At 51.7% G+C, this 9,732-nt stretch overlaps 1 protein-coding gene across 1 annotated transcript; it reads right to left on the bottom strand.

Moving 5' to 3' along the window:
• Positions 1-7,583: 7,583 nt before the first annotated feature.
• Positions 7,584-8,727, bottom strand: LOC119300287 (two-component response regulator ORR42-like). Its single transcript, XM_037577306.1, has 3 exons — positions 8,657-8,727; positions 7,896-8,117; positions 7,584-7,772 (listed from the first exon to the last, which is right to left on the bottom strand). The coding sequence occupies exons 2-3, from the start codon at positions 8,109-8,111 to the stop codon at positions 7,584-7,586; spliced, it is 405 nt and encodes a 134-aa protein (XP_037433203.1). The 5' UTR covers positions 8,112-8,117; positions 8,657-8,727.
• Between the last annotated feature and the right edge of the window lie 1,005 nt (positions 8,728-9,732).

Here is a 9,732-nt window from a genome sequence, read left to right as displayed (position 1 = left end):
GCAATCTGTTGCTCTGGTGTATATGTTCTATATGTCGTGAAGTGTGGTGCTCACTTATTAACTATTTTTTTAATTAGTTGTCGTCTTCAGTTAACTGTTTGGTTCAATTATGCAAATGTGATGTTCAATTCTTCAGGCTGCAATTTTGTATTGTCTTCCATGTGAGAAATAAATCGAATTTATCTTTACAAAATACATGAGAAATGAATACAATTGCTATATTTCCAAGTTGTCAAGCATGCTTGGTTTGGTTATACATTATGCAATGTGGTGCTCAGTTAACGTTTGGTTCATTTGTGTTGTGGTGTTTAGTTAACTGTTTGGTTCAATTCTGCAATGCGATGTTCAATAGTCGTGGGTGCATTCTGTTATTGTATACCATGTGAGGAATAAATTGAATTTGGCTATAGTAAATACATGAGAAACAAATACAATCGCTACAATTGGCTGTAGTTAACTGTTTGGTTAACTCTCTGATCTTCTATTAGGAGTATGTTATATTGTGCAATGTGGTACTCAGTTAATGTTTGGTTCATTTGTTGTGGTGTTTAGTTAACTACTTGGTTCAATTCTGCAATGCGATGTCCAATTGTCGTGGGTAGAATTTTGTATTGTTGTGCATGTGAGGAATAAATCGAATTTGTCTGCATTTAATACATGAGAAACATATACAAGTGCTATATTTCCTAGTTCTTAATCATGCTTGATTTGGATAAATGGGTTTTCCATGTGGCTTGACTTAATCTGATGAATCTACAATGTGCTTATTTTCCATCAGCATATTTTACTCATAGCATGCGAACCCTTACTTAACCTGATGACTAACTACCTTATATGTGTTGCAGGGAAACAATGGGAAGTACTGAGGTTTACAATCGAGGTTAGCACATGCATGGTCCGTTGTCTAATAGCACATTATTGTGCAATTGCAGGAACCATTCTAATATTTTGGTTTTTAACAATTTGGTCTTGCACATGTAGGTCCTGCTGTCAGAGGTTTTGACCCACTATTCAACCGTTTTTGAATATGGGGAAATGAGTTGTCCATGAATATCAATCAAATCAAAAAAACTCAGAAAGATTGTTAGGATAAAGAAATTAGCGACAAAAAACAACAAGATCTTTGCCTACACAATGGAGAAGACATCAGTTCACTACAAGATGGTACTAACTATTATACCTTTGACGCATTGCTGGAGCGCATCGCCGGGCTACTGGATGCCGTGGCCTCGGGAGCACCGCCCTTCTGCTCCTTGCTCATGCCCCAGGCCACAACCGGATCGCATGGCGGGCCTCGCCGCGCCCGCGCACCCCTAGGAGCGGTAGGAGGCTTCACCGACACCGGTGCGACCAGAAGCGCTGGGCCCCCGCTCACGCCTGTGCCACCCCCGCTGGGCGCGGGCACGAGCGTTGGAACCCGCGGCCTCGGCGGAATGCCGCCCTACCATTCTCAGGGCGGCGAGATGTGGAGCGTGGGGCACTTTGGCGAGGTCTTCGGGGCGGCGGCCTCGGAGGCCTACGTGCCCCGCATGATAGACCAGGAGTATGCGCGGGAAGACGACCCTGGCTTGTTCCTTGAGCCGGGCTGGGAGGATGAGGCGCTGGAAGGTGAGGCCTTCCAGGAGCCCCCCGAGCGCATCGTAAGCCACACCAATCATGCCGGCAACGACAGCTACAGAGTACCACTAATCTCTCAGGAGCAAGCTTATGCTAACCATGGGTCGCTGGAGGATCAGGTCACAATGGCGGACGGCGGCCCCAGCGCAACGACCTCCCTCCCACCAGGAGGAGCGCACTGGGGGCTGCAGGGGAGAGGCCCTGAGCCAGGTCCCTTCCCGCATCGCACGGAGCAAGGCGCCCCCCGGAGGTAGGCCCTCTGTCGGGGAGGTGCCGATGAGTCTTCCCCCGACAGAGGACCCGTGGTCGGCGAGGGTGCCGCTGGCGTCCCCTTTGCCCCTTTGCTTCGTCCTGGTTTCCGGTCGAACCAACGGTGGTCGAGGGCGGCGCAAGGCGGGGCCCTCGTCTGGCGATATGAAGTAAGGCTCACGCCCGTGAAGATCTCCGCTCATGACATTCTCACGTAATAATGAGTGGGGCTGTACACGCCCCGGAGTCTCAGGAGCACTGCCCTTGGGCCTCGGGGGCTCCCTCCCACGCCTAGTGGCAGCACTTAGCTCCGTGCTGGTGAGAAGACAAGAAGACTAGACTAGGTGCCGGACACGGCCATTTGCTCTTAACTCTTTTTTGTAGCCCTGTTTCTGGATTTGGATTTAAGTTGAAGTTGAATATTCATTGCTATGCGCGGGGGGTGACTTTTCTCGTTCATTCGATTTCTTGCCATCTGGTTCCTTGCCCAACCCGAAATTCATACCTACTGCCTCCCCCCTCGCTAGCCCCTCGAGAGTGGGGGCTGGGCGCGGCACACACACGCTGCGCCTACGCCCTTCCATAGCTGGCGCCTGCTCCTCGCGACGCCCTCTCGGGCGAATCAACAGGCCCTTCAGGAGCTCACAACCTCACGAGCTGGCCGGAAACCGGTCCTGACCAAGGTTAATTTCAGCAGTAGACTGGCGGCATAACTCTCGGGCCCATAAAAAACACTCATCTTCAGCTTGGCCTAAGGAATAGAGGCAGTAATCTGTTTACATGAGGGCCCCCCCTCCCAAAATGCTCTCACAACTTTCAGGGATGTGCCCAAGTTTTCACTTACAGGCTCAGCAATGAGGGAGCACGGGCTCAATCGGACATATCGCTCGCCACGTCATCTAGAATGCCCTCAGACGCGTCGCTGACATCATCGTCACCGTCGCTGGCGCCGCCATCCTCGTCACCAGCATCACCGTCACCATTGCTGGCGCCGCCCGCACCATCGTCGACCACGTCACCTTCATCCACAAGGACCACCACCGCGTCATCCTCGAAGGTGAAGGCCCTGACTAGAGCGTCCACATTGTCCTCTACCCAGCGTGCCAGGTCGTCCCGGATGGCCTCGGGCACAGGGGCGATGGCGGCGTCGAAGCCGAAGTTGGGGTAGGTGTTCTGGAGGTGGCTAAAGACATGGGAGAACGCGTTCTTGAGTAGGCCACGACTCCTCTCCTCAACAAGCACGTGAGCCCTCTCGGATCGATTCTCCAGGTGTGTCACCATGTTGGTGAAGAAAAGGAGGTGGCTGGCATAGTCGTTCGAGTGGGGATGAGGTGCACTTTCGTCACAGACGGCACCCAGCGCCGCGTTGGCTCTGACCCTGAGGTTTTGGAGCATGGGGGCATTCTCGCGCTCCAGTGTCCGCCGCCGGAGCGCTTCCTCCCTGCCTTGCTGCACGGAGGATTTAGCGGCGGCGACCTGCTGCTGAAGGGAAAGAAGATCGGCACGTGCGGAGGCCAGCTCAGCTTGCACCGAAGACAGGGCAGCCGCGGTGACTTTCTCGCGATGTGCAGCCTCATCCAACCCTGACCTGCGGGCTTTTTTCCTGCCCACAACCTCGGCTTCCACAAGCTTCAACTTCAGGTCGTACCTGCCCACAAGATCCGCGCGAGCCTCGGCCGCCCGGCGGTCGACTTCCTCCTGAGCCTTGGCCTCGCATGCGCCGACAACATCCTCAGCTTGGGCAACCTGGCGCTCCCTCGTCTCCAACTACTCGAGCTTAAGGCTGCGCTGGCTTCCAGCGCCAGCGCTTCCTCGCACCTCAGGATCTCTTCCTCCTCGACAGGCGACCCCTTGCGCGCCTCCACTTGCTGCTCCAGGGAGGCACTCTAGGCTTGGAGCTCCCACACGCGTTTCTCTGCGATCTCGTGACGTCGATCAGCTTCCCGGGCTTCTTCCAAGGCTCAGGCGCAAGCTTCATGTGAGGTCGCAAGAGACACCTCGGCCTTCGCGTTATCAAGATCATGTTGGTGGCGCCCGAGGTTGATGGCCACCTTCAGTTTATGCCACTCTTCCACCAGCCGGAGACCCTCAGCCTCAAGGCGCGCATCTACATCCGCGAGCTCCCCGCCCAGCCGGCTCATCGCGCCCATCGCCTCCCGGAAGAGCTCGTGGCGGACGATGCTCCATTCGTGCACAACCTTGAGCGCATGGCCAACTCCATCCTCCACAGCAGGGGCTGTCGACAGGACCCGAAGTGGCTCGCCCCCTTCCTGCAGGGGGCTGGGCGCTGGCACCCCTCCGGACACCGACTGGGCTTCAGCAGGAGCCCGGTTGGGATGAGGCTCGCTGCTCGAAGAAGTAACCAAGATCGAAGCCATCCAGTCGCCATCTATAACCATAGGAGGAGTCCTTGGCACGCTCGTCACCCCCCGACGAGGCCATGAAGGAGAAACGACAGGAGCGCGAGCTCAAGGCGCCAAGCTAGCGCGTGTGCCTCTCCAGCCAACCTCGCAACGGGGGCAACATGTTGGCATGGGACACTCAAGGCCAGTGGGAGATCCGATGCACGAGGAGTTTGCTTCCCGAGGGGCTTCGCATCCTTAGCAGATGGGATCCTGAAGAACCACTGTCAGGAAGGGAAGCAACACCCAAGGAATTACAAAGATAAGATACTTACTCATCTATGGCGATGTACTTCCTCTATTTCAACGGCCAGAAAGCGCCGCTGCCGCAGCTTGGGGACCCCTTCCTCTTGCGGAGCGCATCGAAGTCTACACGGAGTCGGCTGAAGCACTTGGCGTGGCGATCAGCGCAGGGTGCGGCTGGTGAAGCACCCAAGGGGGCGACTTTAGGAGCATCAAGCTGGGGAGAGCCATCAAGTACCGCCTCGTGACGGCCTCGAGAGGCCTCGGGAGCTTCGGCCTTGGGAGCAGCGGGTTGCGCCGCCCCCTCAGTTGCTTCCTCAATGCAAGGGGTGTGGGTTCCTGAAGTTGATGCCTCGGGAGCTGCAGGTGGCTCCAACGCCGCGCCGCCCGCGCCCCTAGCTTCCGGTGATGCTTGCACCCTGCGTCCGCTCTTGGGGCAAGTTCGGCATTGGCGGCAAGGATGGGAACCATGATGACAGGGTTCTCGCGGGACCCCACAAGGCCAACCAGACGCAACCTCCATTCGTCAAAGGGGGGCATCTGCCCCACAAACTCCACCCTGTTCGAGCAACCATACAAGAGACAGCCCCCGGTGGCATATTGGCTGGCGAGGGGTTGCCTGCCAGGACCTCAAGAACTATTCTCTGTGCCTCAAGCGGAAGCTCTGACTCCTGGAGCATCATGCGATCCGGGCCGACAGAGAGGGCCCACATCGGCTGGGAATGGCGCTGGAGTGGGGCGACGCGGCGTAGGAGGAACTCCTTCGTCACCATGGGCGCGGTCAACCCGAGGTCTTTCAACCTTCTCATCTGGAGCCAGATGAAGGCAAGGCGGGGGCTTGTAAGCTTCTCGTGAGCCCAGCCGGAGTTGGGAACGGCGGGCGCAGACGGAGGCGAGAGCAAAGGGCTGAGCACTCTGACATCCACATACACCCACCGCATCCGGAACCCACTCGCAAATGGTGGGAGCTTGAAGTCAACCCATGAGCTGGCCATCGCCGCCACAGCCAGGAAGCTCAGGCACCCCGAGCATTGCCAGGGGTCGGTCAGGTGTAGCGAGAAGAAATGGCGCAGAAGGGCCACGGAGGGGGCGATGCCCACCATGGCCTCGCAGGCGAAGGTGAAGACGGCAAGAAGAGTGACAGATTGGGGATCTAAGTGCAGTAGATGAATCTGGTAATGGGAGAGGAGGACGTTGAAGAAAGCGGAGAAGGGGGGAACCAGACCGTCCCATAGGGCGTCGATGAAGAACCGGACCTCGGTGGCTACTCTATCGATAGAAGCTCGGGACGCCGACCAAGCCGCCGTCCTACCCCATTCGTTGAAGCTGGTGGTGAGCGCAAGGCGGACCTTATCCATGGCCTCCTCGTTGAGCACTCGTGATCGGCCAACAGTGCGCTCGACGACAGGAGCCAGGTTGACTGAGGACAGGGGTTTCTTCCCTTTCTCCGACCGGTTGGCGCCATGACGAAGGGGAGGACTGAGCTCAGGTTGGATTGGGAAAGGAAGCTGAGGTTCGAGGAAGCGAAGGAGTCAGGGGGTGCGTTTCCAGCAAGGAGGAAATAGCTGTGTAGGACGCCGTGGCCGCCTAGCCAGACGGATATCTAGGCTGCGTGGGGAAGTGGGGCTGCCCACGGCCAATCGATCGCCATGTGTCAGGCAGGGCCGCAGGCTATTGGGGCCCGTGGTGCTTCAACCTTGCCCTCTGGCTTCACCTCGAAACCAAGCCCGAGCGTGCCTTGGGCCCGGGGGCTACTGTTGGTGTTCTGGAAACGGGGGTCCCCAGACTTGCCTACCTGCGGCCCGCAGTGTGGCTCCACCGGTGGTCATGTATGGCCCATCTTCACTAGCAAACATTCAAGACTCTGGCGAGGGGCCAAGCCTCGCGAGGCGGATGATGCAAGACCTCCTCAGGGGAGGCCTCACCAGGCTGGCTCGCGAGGGGCGGAGAGATAAAGGCGAGGGGCACCTCACGAGGTTCTAGTGACGCAAGCCATGACGACTGGAACCAGGCGGGCGCCAGCGCGCGCAGTGTCCTCGTTTCCTCTTTGGTGCTAAAGGAGCAATCACAGACGAGGAGTCCCGAGGCATCAGGCAAAGGTTTACATATCGGTGCAACAAGACCAAGGCCAGCAGGACGGCAGGACAAAGGTCACCGTGGAGCCCAAGACGGCGTCACCACCAGAGCCTCTGGCAGGCGAAGACTACTTTTGTCAGGATAGCTTGTACTAGTTGTCTCCCTTCGAATTTAGCCGTTGTGGGATCCCTTCCCGCTCAATATTTGGGAAGACGACCAGGGCCTCTATAAATAAGGCTAGCCACCACCATAGGGAGGCATCCGATTCCGATCCTCAACCACACAAGCACACCAAGCACAAGAACACCTCACCTCGCAAGGCTGTTCTTCCTTTGTAACTGTTCATCCTCAGCCCAAGAGGCAATCCGCCACAACACACTGGAGTAGGGTATTACACCACAACGGTGGCCCGAACCAGTATAAATCTTGTGTCTCGTGTTCTTTGGGTTCGTCGAGCTAGGTCATGAGATCGTAGAGTGAGCGAGCTAGAGAGGGGGAGAGATCTTTGTGCGCACCCCAGTGTTCGAACCTCAAGGGTTTTGCTGGAACCCGAAATTCGACAGTACGCATTTCCGTATTTGAGCGCTCGCTGGTCGCACACGACCTCATTTTGCCGAGCGTGTGTGCCAGGAGGGCATATCCCCGACGGTTTATGGGTCGTGCAGGAAGGACCCACCTATCGCCCACACTCACTAGGCGATGGTTCCAAATAACGTCGCGGAAAGGCGTTAAAACCGTTTGTATAGCACCGACGCGCACCAGTGTATTTATTATATTGCGGCCTATTTATATTAGTGCCGACCAAGCAGTATATCAATGCCATAAAATCAAGGATAGCGTCTCATGTTCTTCTTGCTAATAGTGAACAAACTTTAAGATTATTCTTTCAAAATTAAACAACACAATGAAACAAAACATCATGACAATGCATACATAATAAACATAGTTCCATGAGCAGAAAAATGTTTTCTCAACCCTCAAGCAAGTTGGATTGTGCTAGTCCATGGTGTTCTTCTTGTTGTTGATTATTTCCTTAATTATAGACCCGAGATACTCAACCTTCATTGGTTTGGGCACAAAAACATCAGCACCAACACTTATGAACACCTCCATGGCATCGTCATTAGCCGACATCCCAAGAATCTTCACATCACTTTCACCCATAGCACGAATCTTTACAATTGCCTGTGAAGCAACACAACAAAAGAATTTTTAGTTTATTTGCAAACTTAAAACAAGGACTTATGCTTAGATCAATACTTTGCTAAAAAATGTAGACATTGAAAATCCAAAGGGGAAGCTAAGCACCTCAGGACCAGTCATGATGGGCATGTCCTTATCGCACAAAATAATGTCAAACTTCTTCCCCTCAAGGAATAGGTCAACTGCTTCTTTTCCATTCTTGGCGAGAGTAATATCACATTCAAATTTGAGTAACATTGTCGAGAGGACCATCCTTTGAACGGTGTCATCCTCAACAACTAGCGCCTTCACAGAGGAGGATCCTTGGGCCTTGAATGCCATGATCAACTAAACGAATTAGAAAATAGAATGAAGAAATTAGTTATTCCCTTGCACACTCATGCCAAATATAAGCAAGGAGATTGTTATTCTTGAAAAGAGTCAATAGAAAAATGTAGTATTAATTAGTAACATCATAGTTTCACCAATATAGAATTCGCAAAATATGATGAAAAAGCAATAGGAGAAATCTGGTACCTTCTGTCATACAGATTGATCGATTGTTATATGCATGATTAGTTTTGCATGTTCTTTCCATTTACTGAATCATGTAGCTCCAAAAAATAGATGAAGCAAAATAACATCAACATAGAAACAAAATCATAAAAAATGGCAACACGTATATATAGAGGCAAGAACATGGTTGTCAAAACAAGTGTACTATATAGATCAAAATGAACTACTTCGACCCTACACATATATAACCTCACCTCTTGTAAACTCATGTATATAATACATGGATACAAAAACTACAAAGGGTGGATGATCAAAAAATATCGAGAAAGAAAGAATGGAATAGGGATATGAAGGCTAAGGCTAGAACTTACATTGGAGAAGATGGAGGACGAGGAGTTCGAGGACGAGGAGAATGGAGATATTTCTGCTCTTGTTGCTTGACTGCTTGGTGCTGGTGTGCCTTGTACCCTGATTATGTTGTGTTATATATAGAGGACCGAAGGGGAAACACAACCCATGGCCAACCAATCTCCATCGCCTTCACGCTGCAAAAATCCGCACCGCTCTCCACTCAAATAAATATGGCAAACCAATATTGGGAGATTTTATTAAATAATGATCTATCATTCCAGATCTGCAATATTCCCCGCTTCTATATTGATAGATGGGTGTGTTGGGTAGCATGATAGAGGTGATGGAGGGTTGGTGGGAAGAAGAACATTGGCGGCATAGAGGATTAGGGGAGAGTGACGATATGTGGTGGGTGGGAGGGATAAGAAGAGTTATAAATGTTCATATATTGAAATATATTGCATCCATTATTTTCAAGGTTTATAAATGCAAGGAAATGCTTTATAGTATCATGTTAAAAAACAATATATCACAAAATATTAGAAAGTCTGAAGAGCTCCTCGCCTTTCTCCTACAAATTATGCAAAACAATACTAAACTCATTGAATAAATATATTTAACTATTTACTTTTTTATATTTGTTTATATGTGTCAATGGTAAATATGCATGCTACTTATTACAATGTGGCCTATTTATAAGGTGTCAGTTTATATGTCTCCAATGTATCTATAGCACCCTGTTTGGGTACAGTGAATTACCACTGTATCCAGACAGACCACGGCACACGCCAACACAAGAAATCAACCTGTCATATACTTTTACAACCCAAGAATAGCAGGACAGAAAATGTTCTACAAAAGAGTGCTTTGTTGATCTACACAACTTTACAACGTCGACTTACAAGGCTCCAAGTGTCAACAGTGTATTGAGGTCGGAGCAGTAACTACAAAAAAGGACACATCTGTGACATTATGCCCCAAATGAAAACTTCTTCTGTAATGGAAGTGACACTTCCATGATGATAATTGTGACAAAACACATATCATCATGATCGTTGCCTTGGATATCGTCATAACTATGTGCTTTTCTATCAAT

Source organism: Triticum dicoccoides, chromosome 5A (assembly GCF_002162155.2).
Source record: "Triticum dicoccoides isolate Atlit2015 ecotype Zavitan chromosome 5A, WEW_v2.0, whole genome shotgun sequence".
Taxonomy (NCBI): domain Eukaryota; kingdom Viridiplantae; phylum Streptophyta; class Magnoliopsida; order Poales; family Poaceae; genus Triticum; species Triticum dicoccoides.
This window is presented reverse-complemented; position numbering and strand designations above follow the sequence as displayed.

Bases quoted from the DNA above. Each gene is read 5' to 3' on its own strand.
- LOC119300287 (XM_037577306.1), bottom strand. From the start codon at position 8,111: ATGGCATTCAAGGCCCAAGGATCCTCCTCTGTGAAGGCGCTAGTTGTT. The intron at 7,773-7,895 runs GTGCTTAGCTTC...GTTGCTTCACAG, and splicing joins CCATCATGACTGGTCCTGAG to GCAATTGTAAAGATTCGTGC.